Source organism: Lichenostomus cassidix, unplaced genomic scaffold, assembly GCF_008360975.1.
Source record: "Lichenostomus cassidix isolate B80296 unplaced genomic scaffold, HeHo_3.0 HiC_scaffold_34, whole genome shotgun sequence".
Classification (NCBI taxonomy): Eukaryota; Metazoa; Chordata; class Aves; order Passeriformes; family Meliphagidae; genus Lichenostomus; species Lichenostomus cassidix.
The window spans coordinates 230,982-252,033 of NW_028147431.1; the positions used below are offsets into that span (position 1 = coordinate 230,982).

Here is a 21,052-nt window from a genome sequence, read left to right on the forward strand (position 1 = left end):
GGACATTGGCCTACTTCTGCATGGGGCTGAGCTCCACGCGCACGATGAGCTCCGTCTTGGCCGGCATGTTCTTGAAGACGTCGGCCTTGAGGCGCCGCAGCATGTGGGGACCCAGCAGGTCGTGGAGCTTCTTGATCTGGTCCTCCTTGGAGATGTCGGCGAATTCCTCCAGGAAACCCTCCAGGTTGCTGGGGACAGCGGGGACACCGTGAGGGTGGGGACACCATGTGGGCTGGGGACACCATGAGGGTGGGGACATGGTGGTACATGGAAGAGATGGAAGGACAGAAGGGGACACAGGAGCCCTTCCAGGTTGCTGGGGACAGCGGGGACACCATGAGGGTTGGGGACACCGTGAGAGCTGGGGACACTATGAGGGTGGGGACAGTGCGATGGAGTGGAGATGGAGGGGACACAGCAGTCCCTCCAGGTTGCTGGGGACAGCGGGGACACCGTGAGGGTGGGGACAGCACGATGGGGTGGGACATGGGGACATGGTGGAGATGGAGAGACAGGAGGCGACACAGGAGCCCCTCCAGGCTGCTGGGGACAGCGGGGACACCGTGAGATTTGGGGACACCGTGAGCGTTGGGGACACCGGGATGGGGTGGGACATGGAGGGGACACAGGAACCCCTCCAGCTTGCTGGGGGACAGCGGGGACACCATGAGGGTTGGGGACAGCGAGATGGAGTGGAGATGGAGTGACAGGAGAGGACACAGGAGCCCTTCCAGGTTGCTGGGGACAGCAGGGACACCATGAGGGTTGGGGACACCGTGAGGGTTGGGACACTGGAACATGGTGGAGATGAAGGAACAGGAGAGGACATAGGAACCCCTCCAGGTTTCTGGGGACAGCAGGAACACCATGAGGGTGGGGACACCGGGATGGGGCGGGACATGGGGACATGGTGGGACACTGAGGGGGTGGAGGGATGTGGAAGGGACATTGGGACACGGTGGGACATGGAGGAGATGGAGGGGACACAGGAACCACTCCAGGCTGCTGGGGACAGTGGGGACACCATGAGGGTGGGGACAGCGCGATGGGGTGGAGATGGAGGGAGATGGTGGGACATGGAGGGATGCGGTAGGGATGGAGGGACAGAAGGTGACATAGATGATAGAGATGACAGAAGTGACACAGGTGACACACGGGTAACACAGAGGTGACACACAGGTGACACAGGTGACACACAGGTGACAAGGACGCACTTGAAGCGCTCAGGTGTGAGGAAGTTGAGCAGGTGGAAGAGCAGAGACAGGAGGGGACAGATGTGACAGAAGTGACACAGGTCACACACAGGCAACACAGGTCACACACAGGTGACACAGGTGACACAGAGGTGACACCCAGGTGACAAGGACGCACTTGAAGCGCTCAGGCGTGAGGAAGTTGAGCAGGTGGAAGAGCTCCTCCAGGTTGTTCTGCAGAGGTGTTCCTGTCAGCAGCAGCTTGTGCTCGATCTTGTAGCCGTTGAGCACCCGGAAAAACTGCGGGGAGGAGGAAAAACCCCACTGATTCACCCCACAGACCCCAAATAGGGGAGAAACCCCACTGATTCACCCCACAGACCCCAGAAAAACTGTGGGGAGGAGGAAAAATCCCACTGATTCACCCCACAGACCCTGGAAAAACTGTGGGGAGGAGAGTCAGACCCAAAATTGGGGAGAAATCCCACTGATCCTGACCCACAGACCCCAAACTGGGGAAAATCCCACTGATTCACCCCACAGACCCCAGAAAAACTGCGGGAGGAGAGTCAGACCCAAAACTGGGGAGAAATCCCACTGATCCTGACCCATAGATCCCAAACTGGGGAGAAATCCCACTAATCCTGACCCACAGATCCCGGAAAAACCGCGGGAGGAGAGGTCAGACCCAAAACTGGGGAGAAATCCCACTGATTCACCCCATCAAATCCTGGAAAAACTGTGGGATGAGAGCTCAGAGCCAAAATAGGGGAGAAATCCCACTGATCCCCTGCCCCACCCCCAGGTTTTGGGGTGCCCCCCACCCCATCCCCATTTTCAGGGTTCCTCCCAGGTTTTGGGGCACCCCATCCCCATTTTTGGGGTTCCCCATCCCCATTTTCGGGGTGCCCCATCCCCATTTTTGGGGTTCCCCCCATTTTTGGGGTTCCCCATCCCCGCTTTTGGGGTTCCCCCCCTTTTTGGGGTTCCCCATCCCGGTTTTTGGGGTTCCCCATCCCATTTTTTGGGGTTCCCACCTTGGACTGGTTGTTCTTGAGCCGATGAGCTTCGTCCACCACCAGGCAGGCCCAGCGGATGGAGCCCAGAGCGGCCTGGTCGATGGTGATGAGCTCGTAGGAGGTGAGGAGGACGTGGAACTTCACCTGAGCCTCACGCTGTGGGCAGGAGACAGGTCAGCAGGGACCCCAGAACCCAAAAATCCCCAAAAAAACCCCATACAGAACCCTAAATCCTGAAAAAACTCCAAAAAAACCCATACAGAACCCTAAAACTTGATGGTGATGAGCATGCAGGAGGTGAGGAGGACATGGAACTTCACCTGAGCATCACAATGTGGGCAGTGAGGGGTCAGCAGAGACCCCAAATTCCAAAAAAACCCCATACAGAACCCTAAATCCCAAAAAAATCCCACCCAGAACCCCAAAACTGGACGGTGATGAGCTTGTAGGAGGTGAGCAGGACGTGGAACTTCACCTGAGCCTCACGCTGTGGGCAGCATGGGGAGCGGTCAGTGGTCAGCAGGGACCCCAGAACCCCAAAAACCCCATACAGAACCCTAAATCCTGAAGAAAACCCCAATAAAATCCCACCCAGAACCCAAAAAATCCCACCCAGAACCCCAAAACTTGATGGTGATGAACTCGTAGGAGGTGAGGAGGACGTGGAACTTCACCTGAGCGTCACGTTGTGATCAGCAGGGACCCCAGAACCCCAAAATCCCAAAAAAACTCCGTACAGAACCCTAAATCCTGAAAGAAACCCCGAAAAAATCCCACCCAGAACCCCAAAACTGGACGGTGATGAGCTCATAGGAGGTGAGCAGCACGTGGAACTTCACCTGAGCCTCACGCTGTGGGCAGGAGACAGGTCAGCAGGGACCCCAGAACCCCAAAATCCCAAAAAATCCCCACCCAGAACCCTAAATCCTGAAAAAACCCCGAAAAAATCCCACCCAGAACCCAAAAAAGCCCATCCAAAACCCTAAAACTGGACAGTGATGAGCTCGTAGGAGGTGAGGAGGACGTGGAACTTCACCTGAGCTTCACGCTGTGATCAGCAGGGACCCCAGAACCCCAAAATCCCAAAAAACTCCGTACAGAACCCTAAATCCTGAAAGAAACCCCGAAAAAATCCCACCCAGAACCCCAGAACTGGACAACGATGAGCTCATAGGAGGTGAGCAGGACGTGGAACTTCACCTGAGCCTCACGCTGTGGGCAGGAGACAGGTCAGCAGGGACCCCAGAACCCAAAAATCCCCAAAAAAAACCCATACAGAACCCTAAATCCTGAAAAAACCCCGAAAAAATCCCACCCAGAACCCAAAAAATCCCATCCAAAACCCTAAAACTGGACAGTGATGAGCTCGTAGGAGGTGAGGAGGACGTGGAACTTCACCTGAGCCTCATGCTGTGGGCACTGAGAGGTCAGCAGGGACCCCAAAACCCAAAATCCCAAAAAAACTCCATACAGAACCCTAAATCCTGAAAGAAACCCAAAAAAATCCCACCCAGAACCCCAAAACTGGATGGTGATGAGTTCATAGGTGAGCAGCACGTGGAACTTCACCTGAGCTTCACGCTGTGGGAACTGAGAGGTCAGCAGGGACCCCAAATCCCAAAAATCCCAAAAAAACCCCACCCAGAACCCCAAAACCCAAAAAATCCCATCCAAAACCCCAAAACTGGACAGTGATGACCTCGTAGGAGGTGAGGAGGACATGGAACTTCACCCGAGCTTCACACTGTGGGCAGTGAGAGGTCAGCAGGGACCCCAAAAACCAAAAAAAATCCCCAAAAAAACCCACCCAAAACCCCAAAAAATCCCATCTAAAACCCCAAAAAATCTCACCCAGAACCCCAAAACCCCACAGAACACCCCCAGACCCAGAAGAAGCCCACCCTGCACCCCCACCCCACTGGGGACCCCAAACTCAGGTGTCCCCAAAGGCACCCAGGTGTCCAGGTGCCACCCCCTTGTCCCCAAAGGCACCCAGGTGTCCAGGTGCCACCTCCTTGTCCCCAAAGGGACCCAAGTGTCCAGGTGCCACCTCCTTGTCCCCAAAAGGAGCCAGGTGTCCAGGTGCCACCCCTTGTCCCCAAAGGGACCCATGTGTCCGAGTGCCACCCCTTTGTCCCTAGAAGAGCTCAAGCATTTGGGTGTCACCCCATGTCCCCAAAGGCACCCAGCTGTCCAGATGCCACCCCTTGTCCCCAGAGGGACACAAATGTCCAGGTGCCACCCCTTTGTCCCCAAAGGCACCCAGCTGTCCAGCTGCCACCTCCCTGTCCCCAAAGGGACCCAGGTGTCCAGGTGCCACCTCCCTGTCCCCAAACGGACCTAGCTGTCCAGGTGTCACCCCATGTCCCCAAAGGCACCCAGCTGTCCAGATGCCACCCCTTGTCCCCAAAAGGACCCAAATGTCCAGGTGCCACCCCTTTGTCCCCAAAGGGACCTAGCTGTCCAGGTGCCACTCTTCCATTCCTAAAGGGACTCAAGTGTCCAGGTGCCACCTCCCTGTCCCCCAGCTGCCCCCAGTGTCCAGGTGCCACCCCTTGTCCCCAAAGGTATTGAGGTGTCCGAGTGCCACCCCTTGTCCCCAGGTGTCCCCAGGTGTCCAGGTGCCACCAAAAAGGGACCCAAGTGCCTTAGTGCCACCTGTTTGTCCCTAGAGGAGCTCAAGCATTTGAGTGCCACCCCCTTGTCCCCAGAGGGACACAGATGTCCAGGTGTCACCCCATGTCCCCAAAGGCACTCAGGTGTCCAGGTGCCACCCCATGTCCCCAAAGGGACCTAGCTGTCCAGGTGCCACTCTTCCATTCCTAAAGGGACTCAAGTGTCCAGGTGCCACCTCCCTGTCCCCAAAGGGACCCAGGTGTCCAGGTGCCACCTCCCTGTCCCCAAAGGTACCGAGGTGTCCGAGTGCCCACCCTTGTCCCCAGGTGTCCAGGAGCCACCCCCTGTCACCAGATGGACCCAGATGTCCAGGTGTCACCCCTTGTCCCCAGGTGTCTAAGTGTCACCCCTTGTGCCCAGGTGTCCAGGTGCCACCCCTCATCCCCAGGTGTCCCCAGGTGTCCCCTGCCCGCCCACCTTCATCTTGAAGGCCTTCTTGCCGCCCTTCATGGCGTTGTCGTCGAAGGAGAACTCGTTCTCGCGGATGATGGCCCTGCTGTCCTTGTCCCCCGTGTAGGTGACAACGTAGAAGGCTGGCGCCCACATCTGGAACTCGCGCTCCCAGTTGATGATGGTGGAGAGCGGCGCGCTGACGAGGAACGGGCCCTTGGTGTGGCCCTGGGGGACACTGTGTCACCAGGTGTCACCAGGTGTCACCGTGTCACTGTGTCACACGGGACGGGCCCTTGGTGTGGCCCTGGGGGACACTGTGTCACCAGGTGTCACCAGGTGTCACCGTGTCACATGGGACGGGCCCTTGGGGTGGCCCTGGGGACAGCACTGGACAGGACCTTGGGGGATGTGGGGACACTGCAGGACATTGGGGACAGTGCAGGACACTGGGGACAGTGCAGGACACTGAGGACACTGCAGGACACTGGGGACAGAGCCAGCTGGACCAGGCAGGTGACACCAAGGCCTGGCAGGGGTGACACTGTTAAGCTGGGAGGTGACACCAGGGGCCAGACTGGTGACACTGCGGGCCTGGCAGGTGACACCAGGGACAGGCAGGTGACATCAGGGCCCGGGGTAGTGACCTCTACACTCAGCAGGTGACCCCAGGTCAATCTGGGTGACCCCAGTGACCTGATGGGTGACCCCAAACCCATGTGAGTGACCCCAGGACACATGGTGTGGGTGACCCCAGTGACCAGACAGGTGACCCCAATCTCAGTCAGGTGACCCTAGACCCACGTGGGTGGCCCCAGTGACCAGATGGGTGACCCCAGTGACCCCAGGCCCTCCAGGTGCCTGAGGCAGGTGACCCTAGGCCATTGTGGGTGACCCCAGTGACCAGCAGGTGTCGCCAGGCCCACATGGGTGACCACAGGCTGATGTGAGTGACCTCAATGACCAGACAGGTGACCCCAGGGCCCAGCAGGTGACCACAGGCCATTATGGGTGACCACAGGCTGATGTGAGTGACCTCAATGACTAGACAGGTGACCCCAGTGACCAGATGGGTGACCCCAGTGACCAGACAGGTGTTCCCAGTGACCAGACAGGTGTCCCCAGGCCATTGTAGGCGACCTCAGTGACCAGCACGTGTTGCCTAGGCCCACGTGGGTGACCCCAGTGACCAGATGGGTGCCCCCAGTGACCAGATGGGTGCCCCCAGCCCCTCCTGGTGCCAAAGGCAGGTGACCCCAACCCCACATGGTGTCCCCAACCCCACACAGACACCCCAAACCCCCAGTCACCCCCCGGCTCACCTCCTTGTACAGCGAGTAGAGGAATGGGCGTCCCCAGCCCCACATGGCCACCCCCAGCCCCACACGGTGTCCCCAGCCCCTGGTCAGGTGTCCCCAGGTCCCACATGGTGACCCCAAACCCCATTCAGGTGTCCCCAAACCCCCGGTCAAGCCCCCAGCTCACCTCCTTGTAGAGGGAGTAGAGGAAGACGATGGTCTGGATGGTCTTGCCCAGCCCCACACAGGCGACTCTAGCCCCCCAGCCAGGTGTCCGCAGCCCCACACGGTGACCCCAGTGACCAGATGGGTGTCCCCAGCTCCACATGGTGTCCCCAGCCCCACACAGGTGTCCCCAAACCCCATTCAGGTGTCCCCGGCTCACCTCCTTGTAGAGGGAGTAGAGGAAGACGATGGTCTGGATGGTCTTGCCCAGCCCCATCTCGTCGGCCAGGATGGTGTCGGTGCTCTGCGCCCACGAGAAGCGCAGCCAGTTCAGCCCCTCCAGCTGGTAGAGGTGCAGCGTGCCGCCCGTGGCCGTGATGAACCGCGGCTGCGTCTCGTACTTCACCGTCGGCTGCGGGGACAGCGCCGTCAGGGACACAAAAACCATGGGGACAGCGCCGTCAGGGACACCACAGACACCGGGGGACACAAAAACCATGGGGTGACCCAAAATCCCTGGGGACAGCGCCGTCAGGGACACCACAAACACCAGGGGGACACAAAAATCATGGGGACACGGCAGTCAGGGACACCAGAGACACCGGGGGACACAAAAACCATGGGGGGGACCCAAAAACCCCCTGGGGACAGCGCCGTCAGGAGACACCAGAGACACTGGGGGGACCCAAAATCCCTGGGGTGACCCAAAATCCCTGGGGACACCGCCGTCAGGGACACCACAAACACCGGGGGACACAAAATCCATGGGGACACTGCGGTCACGGGACATCAGAAACACCGGGGGACACAAAATCCATGGGGACACTGCGGTCACGGGACATCAGAAACACCGGGGGACACAAAAACCATGGGGACACCGCCGTCAGGGACACCACAGACACCAGGGGGGACACAAAAACCATGGGGACACTGCCGTCAGGGACACCAGAAACACCGGGGGGACACAAAAACCATGGGGACAGCGCCGTCAGGGACACCACAGACACCGGGGGGACACAAAAACCATGGGGTGACCCAAAATTCCTGGGGACACCGCCGTCAGGGACACCAGAAACACCGGGGGGACACCAAAAACCATGGGGACATGGCAGTCAGGGGACACCAGAAACACCAGGGGGGACACAAAATCCATGGGGACACAAAAACCATGGGGACACTGCGGTCAGGGACACCAGAGACACCGGGGGACACAAAAAACATGGGGACACTGCCATCAGGGACACCAGAAACACAGGGGGGACACAAAATCCATGGGGACACTGCCATCAGGGGACCCCAAAAACACCGGGGGGATCCAAAATCCCCGGGGTGACCCAAAATCCCTGGGGACACCGCGGTCAGGGGACACCAAAAACACCGGGGGACACAAAAACCATGGGGGGGACCCAAAAACCCCCTGGGGACACCGCCATCAGGGGACACCAGAGACACCGGGGGACACAAAAACCATGGGGACACTGCGGTCAGGGACACCAGAAACACCGGGGGACACAAAAACCATGGGGTGACCCAAAACACCTGGGGTGACCCAAAAAACTCCCTGGGGACACCGCACTCAGGGACACCACAAATACCAGGGGACACAAAAACCATGGGGACACTGCCGTCAGGGACACCACAAACACCGGGGGACACAAAAACCATGGGGACAGCGCCGTCAGGGACACCAGAAACACCGGGGGACACAAAAACCATGGGGTGACCCAAAACACCTGGGGTGACCCAAAAAACTCCCTGGGGACACCGCAGTCAGGGGACCCCAAAAACACCGGGGACACCAAAAACCCCCTTGGGACACCGCCGTCAGGGGACACCAGAAACACCGGGGGACCCAAAAACACTGGGGGGACACCAAAAACCATGGGGACACCACCGTCAGGGGACACCGGAAACACCGGGGGGACCCAAAAGCCATGGGGTGACCCAAAAATACCTGGGGCATCACGGTTAAGGGGACCCCAAAAACCCGGGGTGACCCAAAAACCGCCTGGGACATGGTGGTCAGGGGGCCCCAAAAACCCCCTGGGGTGACCCAAAAACCCCTGGGAACACGGCTGTCAGGGGGACCCCAAAAACCCCTGGGAACAGGGAGACAGAGCACCCCAAAAACCCCTGGGGACAGGGAGACAGAGCACCCCAAAAACCCCATGGGACAGGGGGACAGCGCGCCCTGGGGGGTGGCCCAGGCGTCTGGGGATGTCCCCAGGTGTATGGGGATGTCCCCAAGGTCCCTGCAGGGTCCTCCAAGGTTGGGGGTGGCCCAGGTGTCCAAGGATGTCCCCAGGTGTCAGGGATGTCCCCCAGGTGTCAGGGATGTCCCCCAGGGTTGGGGATGTCCCCAGGTGTCTGTGGATGTCCCCATGTCCCCAGGCTGTCCCCAGGCTTGGGGGATGTCCCCAGGAGTCCAGGCTGTCCCCATGTCTCCAGGCTGTCCCCAGCTGTCCGGGGATGTCCCCATCTCCCCAGGCTGTCCCCACGTCCCCAGGCTGTCCCCAGGTTGGGGCTGTCCCCATGTCGCCGGGCTGTCCCCAGGTGTCTGTGCATGTCCCCATGTCGCTGGGCTGTCCCCAGGTGACAGGGCTGTCCCCGGGCTGGGGATGTCCCCAGGTTGGGGCTGTCCCCATATCCCCAGGTGTCTGGGGATGTCCCCAGGTGTCTGTGGATGTCCCCAGGCTGTCCCCAGGCTGTCCCCGGGCTGTCCCCAGGCTGGGGACACTCACGTCGTTGGTCGGTGAGTCCGGCGGTCCTTCCCCCGGCGTCTCCTTCTTCTTCTTCTTGTAACGCCGTGGCTGGGCCGGGTCCTCGCCCATGAACACCTCCCTGGGGACATGGGGACAGCGGGGGGACACGGGGACAGCAGGGGACATGGGGACAGCGGGGACAGCAGGGGACACGGGGACAGCGGGGGACATGAGGGAACATGGGGACAGTGGGGAACATGAGGACAGCAGGGGACATGAGGGAACATGGGGACAGCGGGGGACACGGGGACAGCAGGGGACACGGGGACAGCGGGGGGACATGAGGGGATAGCAGGGGACAGCAGGGCACAGTGGAGGACATGGGGAAAGCAGGGGACAGTGGGGACACAAGGGGACAGGAGATGAGCAGCACACAGGGATATGGGGGGACAGAAGGACACAGTGACAGGCAGGATGGGGACACAGGGACATGGAGAGGGGACGAGGGACATGTGAGGACATGGGGACACCGTGGGGTCACAGGGACATGGAGAGGGGACATGGGGGCACAATGAGGTCACAGCGACACCAGGATGGGGACACAGGGACACGGAGAGGGGACAAGGGACACACACAGACACGAGGATGCGGGGGTCACAGGAGGACATGTGGCACTGTGAGAACATTGCTGGACAGGCTGTCCCCATGTCCCCAATGTCCCCATGTCCCCAGTGTCCCCAATGTCCCCAATGTCCCCAGTGTCTCCAGTGTCCCCATGTCCCCACACCCTCCCCATGACACCAATGTCCCAATGTCCCCAGTGTCCCCCTCAGTGTCCCCAGTGTCCCTCATCAGTGTTTCCAGCAGAGACATCCCCTATGTCCCCAGTGTCCCCAGTGTCCCCCCAGTGTCCCCATGACCCTCACTGGTGTTTCCAGTAGGCACATCCCCATATCCCCACGATGTCCCCAGTATCCCCAATGTCCCCGATATCCCCAATGTCCCCATGTCTCCAGTGTCCCCAGTGTCCCCAATGTCCCCAATGTACCAGCGTCCCCAGTGTCCCCTATGTCCCCAGTGTCCCCGAAGTCCCCACTCACCGGTGTTTCCAGTAGGCACATCCCTATATCCCCGTGATGTCCCCAGTGTCCCCAGTGTCCCTAATCTCCCACATGTCCCCAGTGTCCCCATATCCCCAATGTCCCCAGTATCCCCAATGTCCCCAGTGTCCCCGCTGTCCCCGCTCACCGGTGTTTCCAGTAGGCACATCCCCATATCCCCAATGTCTCTGATGTCCCCAGTGTCCCCAATGTCCCTAATGTCCCTAATGTCCCCAGTGTCCCCAATGTCCCCGATGTCCCCACTGTCCCCAGTGTCGCCAATGTCCCTAATGTCCCCAATGTCCCCATGTCCCTGCTGTCCCCGCTCACCAGTGTTTCCAGTAGGCACATCCCCATATCCCCCCATATCCCCCATGTCCCCCCAGTGTCCCTGATGTCCCCAATGTCCCTGCTGTCCCCATGTCCCCGCTCACCGGTGTTTCCAGTAGGCACATCCCCATATCCCCAATGTCTCTGATGTCCCCAGTGTCCCCAATGTCCCTAATGTCCCTAATGTCCCCAGTGTCCCCAATGTCCCCGATGTCCCCACTGTCCCCAGTGTCGCCAATGTCCCTAATGTCCCCAATGTCCCCATGTCCCTGCTGTCCCCGCTCACCAGTGTTTCCAGTAGGCACATCCCCATATCCCCCCATATCCCCCATGTCCCCCCAGTGTCCCTGATGCCCCCAATGTCCCTGCTGTCCCCATGTCCCCGCTCACCGGTGTTTCCAGTAGGCCATCTTGTGCAGGTCGTAGTCAGGGATTGGCATCTCGTCCTCCTCCCAGGTGGCCTGGTCGTAGGGCAGGTCTCGCCACTTGACCAGGTAGTGGTACTGCCCCTTCCGGTCCACGCTGCGCGGCACCGCGTCACCCGGGGCAGGGGACAGCGGGGATAATGGGGACAATGGGGACAGCAGAGACAGCGGGGATAATGGGGACACCCAGGGGCACCGCGTCACCCAGGGCAGGGGACAGCGGGGACAATGGGGAGAGCAGGGGACAGCGGGGACAATGGGGAGAGCAGGGGACAGCGGGGATAATGGGGATAATGGGGACAGCCAGGGGCATCGCGTCACCCAGGGCATGGGGACAGTGGGGATAATGGGGACAATGGGGACACCCAGGGGCACCGCATCACCCAGGGCATGGGGACAGTGGGGACAGCGGGGACAATGGGGATAATGGGGACAGCAGGGATAATGGGGACACCCAGGCGCACCGTGTCACCCAGGGCAGGGGACAGCGGGGATAATGGGGACAGTGGGGATAATGGGGACAGTGGGGATAATGGGGACACCCAGGGGCACCACGTCACGCCACAGCAGGGACAGCGGGGGGACAGTGGGGATAATGGGGACAGCGAGTGACAATGGGGACACCCAGCGTATGGGGACAGCAGGGACACCCAGGGGCATGGGGCAGCGGGGACAGAGGGGGAACCCAGGGGCACTGCGTCACCCGGGGCATGGGGACAGCAGGGGACAATGGAGACACCCGGGGGCATGGGGACAGTGGGGACACCCAGGGGCACTGCATCACCCCCGGCACGGGGACAGCAGGGACAATGGGGACAACAGGCACCCAGGGGACACTGGACACCCAGGGCACCGTGGGGACATGAGGCACCCAGGGGACAATGGGCACCATGGGACATGTGGCACCACGGGTGACAGCAGACACCCTTGGGGACAATGGGCACCCCTGGGGACACGGGGACAGCCAGGAGCACTGAGGGGGCTGGCAGGAGTTGTCACTGCCAGCAGCGTGTGGGTGACAGCAGGGGACGTGCAAGGGACACAAGTGCCACCAGAGGTCACCTGCTGCCACCGGCTGCCAGCAGGGACAGGGACAGCAGGGACAGCCCAGGGCAGGGGTCATGTGGGGACACGGAGGGGACATTCGGTCACTCGGACAGGGACACAGGGAGGGGACACGGGGTCATCTGGGGACAGTGACACCCGGACAAGAGCCGGGGTCACCTGAGGACATGGAGAGGACACAGGGACACTTGGACACAGGGAGGGGACATCAGGGTCATCTGGGGACAGTGCCACAGGGAGGGGACATTGGGACCAGTGTCACACAGGACACAGGATCACCTGGGGACAGTGTCCGGCTGTCCCAGTGGGTGCTGGGGGAGCCCTTGGGGACACACAGGGACCTGGAATGTCCCAACAGGTGCCACCAGTGTCCCCAAACCCCACGTCGGTCACTCGCCTTCCCCACCCCGATGTCACCCCACCCCTCAGGATTTGGGGTGTCCTGGGGGGTCTCAGGGTCCCCCAAAGCTGGGGGTCACCCCTGGATGCTGAGGTGTCCTTAAAGGTGCTCAGAGTGTCCCCACGGATGCTCAGATTGTCCCCACAGCTGCTCAGAGTGTCCCAGATGTGCTCAGAGTGTCCCCCTGGGCGCCCAGAATGTCCCCACAGGTGCCAGGGGTGTCCCCGATCTCCCTGCCCTTCCCTCAAGATTTGGGGTGCCCTGGGTGTCCCCAAGTGTCCCCTGGGTGTCCCTTGGGGTCCCCGGGTGTCCCTGGGAGTCCCTGGGTGTCCCCAGGAGTCCCTCGGGGTCCCTGGGTGTCCCTGGGGTTCCCTGGGGTGTCCCTGGGTGTCCCCGGGTCTTAGGGGGAAGAACCCAAAATTAGAGAAAATCACCCCAAAGTTAGGGGGGGAGAACCCCAAATTAGAGGGAATCACCCCGAAATCCCAAAGTCCCCAAGTGTCCCCAAGTGTCCCTGGGTGCCCCTGAGTGTGCCCAGGTGCCCCTGAGTGTCCCTCGGGGTCCCTGGGTGTCCCCAGGAGTCCCCAAGTGTCCCTGAGTCTCCCTGGGTGTCCCCGGGGTGTCCTGGGTGTCCCTGGGAGTCCCCGGGTGTCCCCAAGAGTCCCCGGGTGTCCCCAAGAGTCCCCAGGTGTCCCCAAGTGTCCCGAGTGTCCCCAGGAGTCCCCAAGTGTCTCTGGGGTTCCCTGGGTGTCCCTGGGTGTCCCCAGGAGTCCCCAAGTGTCCCTCGGGGTCCCTGGGTGTCCCCAGGTGTCCCTGGATGTCCCTGGGGGTTCCTGGGTGTCTCTCGGGGTCCCTGGGTGTCTCTGAGTCTCCCTGGGTGTCCCCAGGAGTCCCCGGGTGTCCCTGGGGTTCCCCGGGTGTCCCCAAGTGTCCTCGGGGTTCCCTGGGTGTCCTCGGGGTTCCCCGAGTGTCCCCAGGTGTCCCCGGGGTGTCTCCAAGTGTCCCCCAGGTGTCCCCGGGTCCCCACCTGTGGTTGATGATGCGGTGCACGGTCATCCACTCGGGTTTGATGCCGTAGCGGTAGAACCTCTCCTCCATGCCCCCGAACAGGGGGTCCCCGCCTGCCCCCCGCTTCTCGCTCTTGGGGTCGTCGTCCCCCGAGCCGTAGTCCAGCGGGGGAGGCTCGTCCATGTCATTCTTGCGTTGGTAGTTCCGGTACATCACCAGGTGGAAGATCTCCAGCTGCGCCCCGAGAGCACAGGGGGACACCCCAAAGTTAGAGAAAATTGCCCCAAAGTTAGAGAAAATCACCCCAAAGTTAGAGAAAATCGCCCCAAAGTTAGAGAGAATCACCCCAAAATTAGGGGGGAGAACCCCAAGATCACAGTGGGATACGCCGTGGTTAGAGGGGATAACCCCGAAATCACAGCAGGACACCCCAAAGTTAGAGAAAATCACCCCGAAATTACAGTGGGACACCCTGAAGTTAGAGAAAATCACCCCAAAGTTAGGGGGAAACACCCCAAAGTTAGGGGGAAACACCCCGAAGTTAGAGAAAATTGCCCCAAAGTTAGGGGGGAGAACCCCAAAATCACAGCGGGACACCCCAAAGTTAGAGAAAATCACCCCAAAATTAGGGGAAATCACCCCAAAATCACAGCGGGATAACCCAAAGTTAGGGGGGAGAACCCCAAAGTTAGGGAGAGAACCCCAAAATCACAGTGGGACAACCCAAAGTTAGAGAAAATCACCCCAAAGTTAGGGGGAATCACCCCAAGATCACAGTGGGATACGCTGTGGTTAGAGGGGATAACCCCAAAATCACAGCAGGACACCCCAAAGTTAGGGGGAGAACCCTGAAACCACAGTGGGACACCCCAAAGTTAGAGAAAATCACCCCAAAGTTAGAGGGAATCACCCCAAAGTTAGAGAAAATCACCCCAAAGTTAGGGGGGAGTGGTCAAAGTTAGAGAAAATCACCCCAAAGTTAGGGGGAAGAACCCAAAATTAGAGAAGATCACCCCAAAGTTAGGGGGGAGAACCCAAAATTAGAGGGAATCACCCCAAAATCACAGCCGGACACCCCACAGTTAGGGGGGAGCAGCCGAAGTTATGGGGAGAACCCCAAAGTTAGGGAGAATCACCCTAAAGTTGGTGGGAGAACCCAAAGTTAGGGGGAATCACCCCAAAGTTAGAGGGAATCACCCCAAAATCACAGTGGGACGCCCCACGGTTAGGGGGGAGCAGCCAAAGTTAGGAGGAAGAATCCCAAAGTTAGGGGGAGAACCCAAAATTAGAGGGAATCACCCCAAAGTTAGAGGGGAGCGGCCAAAGTTAGAGGAAATCACCCCAAAGTTAATCACCCCAAAGTTAGAGAGAATCACCCCAAAATTAAAGGGAGAGTCCGAAAGTTGAAGGGGAGAACCCCAAAGTTAGAAGGAAGACCCCAAAGTTAGAGGGGAAAAACCCAAAGTCAGAAGGAATCACCCTAAAAATTAAAGGGAACATCCCAAAGTGAAAGGGTAAAACCCCAAAGTTAGAGAGGAGCACCCCAAATTTAAAGGAAGCGTCCCAAAATTAGAGAGGAACACCCCAAAGTTGGAGGGGGCATCCCTAAGTTCAAGGGGGCACCCCAAATTTAGAGGGGTCTTAATGGCCCCACATTTTGGGGTCCTTCCCCAGTATTTTGGGGTATTTTGGGTACAAACCTGCAGCTCCTTGATCCAGGAGCAGTGCCAGTAGGACAGCCCCACCCGTACTGATTTCCCCTGATATTTTGGGTTATTTTGGGGTATTTTAGGGAGTATTTTGGGATATTTAGGAATATTTTAGGGTATATTTTGGGGTTCCTACCAGCAGCTCCTTGATCCAGGAGCAGTGCCAGTAGGACAGCCCTACCCATGCTGTGTTTTGAGGTATTCCCACTCACATTTTGGGTTATTTTAGGGTACATTTTGGGTACAAACCTGCAGCTCCTTGATCCAGGAGCAGTGCCAGTAGGACAGCCCCACCCACTTGACGAAGAACTCGCGCTCGGAGCGTCCCTGCAGCGCCTGCTGGTGTCCCTCCTGGGCCTGGGGGGCTCCCGGGGGGGCCACGGGGGGGGGCGGCTCCCCCCAGCGCCAGTACAGGATCTTCTGCACCCTGCCCTTCAGCACCGGGCACTGCGGGGACAGCGGGGATGTTGGGGACACTGGAGACGTTGGGGATGTTGGGGACATTGGGGACTTTGGGGACGTTGGGGACACTGGAGACATTGGGGACACTGTGGACAATGGGGATGTTGGGGCCTCTGGGGACTTTGGGGACATCAGGGACGTTGGGGACATTGGGGGACTGGGGACATGACTGGGGACACTGTGGACAAAGGGGACGTTGGGGATGCTGGGGACACGGGGGATGTTGGGGACTTTGGGGACATGCCCCCACCCCCTGTAACCCTCCCATGTCCCCCGTCCCCTGCTGTCCCCACGTCCCCCCATATGTCCCCATATCCCCACAGTGTCCCCACCTCCTATAACCCCCTATATCCCCCCATGTCCCCCACTGTCCCCATAACCCCCATCCCCCGCTGTCCCCATGTCCTCCCGTATCCTTCCATATCCCCACAGTGTCCCCACCCCCCCTATAACCCCATGTCCCATATCCCCACAGTGTCCCCACCCCTATAATCCCCATGCCCCCATGTCCCCATATCCCCACGGTGTCCCCGTGTCCCCATACCATGCAGGGGGACAGAGCCACTCTATATCCCCATGTCCCCATATCCCCACAATGTCCCCATGTCCCCATATCGCCACAGTGTCCCTATATCCCCCATATCCCCAAGTCCCCCGTGTCTGTACCATGCAGCGGGGACAGAGCCACTCCCCCTATATCCCGCCATGTCCCCATGTCCCCAGTGTCCCCATGTCCCCCCCATAGTGTCCCCATGTCCCCACAGTGTCCCCATGTCCCCACAGTGTCCCCATGTCCCCATATCCCCACAGTGTCCTCATGTCCCCATATCCCCCCATATCCCCACAGTGTCCCCATATCCCCACGGTGTCCCCATGTCCCCATATCCCCCCATGTCCCCACAGTGTCCCCGTGTCCCCGTACCGTGCAGCGGGGACAGAGCCACTCCCCCTATATCCCCCCATGTCCCCATATCCTCAGTGTCCCCATATCCCCACAGTGTCCCCATGTCCCCATATCCCCACAGTGTCCCCACAGTGTCCCCGTGTCCCCGTACCGTGCAGCGGGGACAGAGCCACTCCCCCTATATCCCCACAGTGTCCCCATATCCCCACAGTGTCCCCATATCCCCATACCCCCCCATATCCCCCATATCCCCACAGTGTCCCCATATCCCCACAGTGTCCTCATGTCCCCTGCTGTCCCCATGTCCCCACAGTGTCCCCGTGTCCCCATACCGTGCAGCGGGGACAGAGCCACTCCCCCTATATCCCCCCAGTGTCCCCACAGTGTCCCCGTACTGTGCAGCGGGGACAGAGCCACTCCCCCTATATCCCCACAGTGTCCCCACAGTGTCCCCCCAGTGTCCCCCCAGTGTCCCCGTACCGTGCAGCGGGGACAGAGCCACTCGCCGTTGGGGACCTCGGGCAGGGGTGGGTTGAGGCAGTGGATGTGGTACGATGACACGCAGGCGTCGCAGCACAGCAGCTCGCCGCCGTCCTTGCACACCCGGCAGTACTCCATGTGGTCATCCTCCTCCTCCTTCTCGCCCTCCTCCTCCTCCTCTTCCTCCTCCTCCTCCTCCTCCTTCGCCTCCCACTGCACCCCTTCCTTCTCCTGGCGGGGATTGGGGTGAGGTGAGGGGGTGACCCCAGAATGGCCCCAAAAAACACCCCAAATCTCCAGGGAATGGCCCCAAAAAACATCCCAAACATCCAGGGAATGGCCCCAAAAAATACCCAAAACCTGCTGGGGGTACCCAAAAAAACACCCCAAACCAGCAGGGAATGGCCCTAAAAAATCACCCCAAAACTGCAGGGAATGGCCCCAAAAAACACCCCAAATCTCCAGGGAATGGCATCAAAAATACAACCCAAACCTGATGGGAATGGCCCCAAAAACAGCTCAAACATCCAGGGAATGGCCCCAAAAACACCCCAAACATCCAGGGAATGGCCCCAAAAAACACCCCAAACCTCCAGGGAATGGCCCCAAAAACCAGCCCAAACCTGATGGGAATGGCCCCAAAAAACACCCCAAACCTCCAGGGAATGGCCCCAAAACCAGCCCAAACCTGATGGGAATGGCCCCAAAAAACACCCCAAACCTCCAGGGAATGGACCCAAAACACCATCTCAAACCTGATGGGAATGGACCCAAAAACCACCCCAAACCTCCAGGGAATGGCCCCAAAAACAGCCCAAATCTGCTGGGAATGGCCCCAAAAAATCACCCCAAACCTCCAGGGAATGGCCCCAAAAAATCACCCCAAACCTCCAGGGAATAGCCCCAAAAAACACCCCAAACATCTAGGGAATGGCCCCAAAAAACACCCCAAACCTCCAGGGAATGGCCCCAAAAAACAGCCCAAATCTGCTGGGAATGGCCCCAAAAAACCATCCTGGGACACCCAAATCTCCAGGGAATTGCCCCAAAACAGCCTCCAGGACCCCAAATCTCCAGGGAATTGCCCCAAAACAGCTCCTGGAGACCCCAAACCCCCAGGGACATCCAAATCTCCAGCGAATGGCCCCTTGGGGCTCCCAGGATGCCTTTTGGGACCTCCAACCCCCCCAGGATGCCCCTAGAACCTCCCAGAATGGCTTAGGGACCCCCAACCCCTCCAGGACCCCCCAGGACACCCTCAGTGCCCCCAAACACCCCCACGACCCCCTCAGTGACCCCCCAGGACCCCCGGCTCATGCAGCGGAGACAGCTCCAGCGGCCCTCGGGGGCTCTGTCCATCTCAGGGTCCCCCAAACCCCCCCAGGACCCCCCAAACTGCCCCAGGACACCCTCAGTGCCCCCCAAACCCCCCAGGACACCCCAAACCCCCCCAGGACCCCCTCAGTGCTCCCCAGGACCCCCGGCTCACGCAGTGGGGACAGCTCCAGTGGCCCTCGGGCTCTCTGTCCAGCTCAGGGTCCCCCAAACCCCCCAGGACACCCTCAGTGCCCCCAACCCCCAGGACCCCAAACCCCTCACAAGACCCCAAACCCCTCGGACACCCCAAACACCCCCAGGAACCCCGGCTCATGCAGTGTGGACAACTCCAGCAGCCCTTGGGCTGTCTGTCCATCTCAGGGTCCCCCAAGCCCCCCAGGACATGCCAGGACACCGCCAGGACCCCCTCAGCGACCCCCAGGACCCCCAGAGTGACCCCCAAACCGCCCAGGACCCCCTGAGTGACCCGCAGCTCACGCAGTGGGGACAGCTCCAGCGGCCCTCAGGCGCTCTGTCCAGCTCGGGGTCGAGGCACACCAGGTGGTAAGCTCGGGGACAAGTGTCACACAGGATGATCTCGCCACCCTGCTGGCACACCTCGCAGTAGTCCTGGTGGTCAGTCTCGTAGCCATCGCCCTCCTCCTCGGGGCCTGGGCCTGTGGGGACAGCGCGGGGGTGTCATTGATGTCACTGTGGAGGGATCAGGGGGCAGAGGAGATGGGGGGACACTGGGGATGGGGACACTGGGGACAGAGGGGTGAGGGAATGGGGACATTGGGGGACACTGGGAATAGGGGGACACAGGGGATGGGGACATTGGGGACACTGGGGACAGGGAAACACTGGGGATGGGGACACTGGGGATGCTGGGAATAGGGGGACACGGGATGGGGACACTGGGTATTAGGGACATTGGGAACAAGGTGAACTGGGGGAACTGGGAATGGAGACACAGTATTGGAGTCATTGGGATGGGGACACTAGTTGTTGGGGATATTGGAGACTTTGGGGACAGGGGGACACGGGATGGGGACACTGGGGGACACTGGGAATAGGGGGGTGAGGGGATGGGGACATTGGGGACACTGGGGACAGGGGGACACTGGGGACACCTGGGGACCCTGGGGACACTCAAGGACATGTGGGGACACTGGGGACACTCACCCTTTTTCTTCTTGCAGCCGGGCCGGCCCCGTTTGAGTTTCTTGAGGCGGGCAGTGGGGTCAGGGTGAGGGGACACTGGGGACACTGGGGACTCTCAGGGACACTCGGGGACAACTGGGGACACCCAGGGACACTCACCCTTTTTCTTCTTGCGGCCGGGCCGGCCCCGTTTGAGTTTCTTGAGGCGGGCAGTGGGGTCAGGGTGAGGGGACACTGGGGACACTGGGACACACTCGGGGACACCCTGGGGACACCCTGAGGACACCCAGGGACACTCACCCTTTTTCTTCTTGCGGCCAGGCCGGCCCCGTTTGAGTTTCTTGAGGCGGGCAGTGGGGTCAGGCCGGGGGGCAGTGCCCAGCACCCCGGGGCTCTCGGCGTCAGAGTCCTCCTCGGCCTCGCCGGCGTCCTCGCTCTGCAGGGACAGGGACAGGGACAGGGTCAGGGGGACATTGGGGACAGGGACAGTGTCATGGGGACAGCGGGACAGGGACAGTGTCAGGGGGACATTGGGGACAGCAGGGATATTGGGGACATTGGAGCAAACATCCCAGTTTGCTCCCAGTTTGCTCCCAATGCCCCCAGCCCCATTTCCCAGTGCTCCCAGTTTGATCCCAGTGTTCCCAGTGTCCCCCAGCCCCATTCCCCAGCGCTCCCAGTTTGCTCCCAGTGCTCCCAGTTTGCTCCCAGCACCCACCGAGCTGCTCTTCTTGCGCTTCCCTCCCAGCACTCCCAGTTTGATCTTGAGCGGCGCCATCTTCCTGCCCTTCATCTTCCTCTTCAGCTCCGGCACTCGAGGGCTCTTGCTGCGCTTCTTGTGCCCCGGGCCTGGCACAGCGGGGGTTAAAATCATACCAAATCACCCCAAAATAATCAAAAATCACCCCAAAATCACCCCAAAATAACCCAAAATCATCCCCGGGACACCAAAATCACCCCAAAATAATCCAAAATCATCCCCGGGACACCAAAATCACCCCAAATCACCCAAAATCACCCCAAAATCACCCCAAAATCATCCCAGGGACACCAAAATCACCCCAAATCACCCCAGGGACACCAAAATCACCCCAAAATAACCCAAAATCATCCCCAGGACACCAAAATCACCCCAAAATCACCCAAAATCACCCCAAAATCACCCCAGCGACACCAAAACCCCCAGAATCACCCAAAAATCACATCAAAATCACCCCAAACCACCTCAAAATCACCCCAAAATAA

General features: G+C 59.9%; 1 protein-coding gene across 3 annotated transcripts in view; it reads right to left on the reverse strand.

Moving 5' to 3' along the window:
• Positions 1 to 21,052, reverse strand: part of CHD3 (chromodomain helicase DNA binding protein 3) — a 63,605-nt gene that overhangs the window by 26,253 nt on the left and 16,300 nt on the right. For all 3 annotated transcript variants that reach the window (XM_085045245.1, XM_085045246.1, XM_085045247.1), the window contains exons 6-18: positions 20,526 to 20,656; positions 20,108 to 20,243; positions 19,142 to 19,320; positions 17,327 to 17,557; positions 15,730 to 15,927; positions 13,791 to 14,005; positions 11,264 to 11,395; positions 9,483 to 9,582; positions 6,962 to 7,153; positions 5,306 to 5,506; positions 2,231 to 2,368; positions 1,372 to 1,493; positions 15 to 188 (exon numbers count right to left, since the gene is read on the reverse strand). In XM_085045245.1, the coding sequence (XP_084901371.1) occupies positions 15 to 188; positions 1,372 to 1,493; positions 2,231 to 2,368; positions 5,306 to 5,506; positions 6,962 to 7,153; positions 9,483 to 9,582; positions 11,264 to 11,395; positions 13,791 to 14,005; positions 15,730 to 15,927; positions 17,327 to 17,557; positions 19,142 to 19,320; positions 20,108 to 20,243; positions 20,526 to 20,656 (2,149 nt within the window). The remainder of the gene's footprint in view (positions 1 to 14; positions 189 to 1,371; positions 1,494 to 2,230; positions 2,369 to 5,305; positions 5,507 to 6,961; positions 7,154 to 9,482; positions 9,583 to 11,263; positions 11,396 to 13,790; positions 14,006 to 15,729; positions 15,928 to 17,326; positions 17,558 to 19,141; positions 19,321 to 20,107; positions 20,244 to 20,525; positions 20,657 to 21,052) is intronic.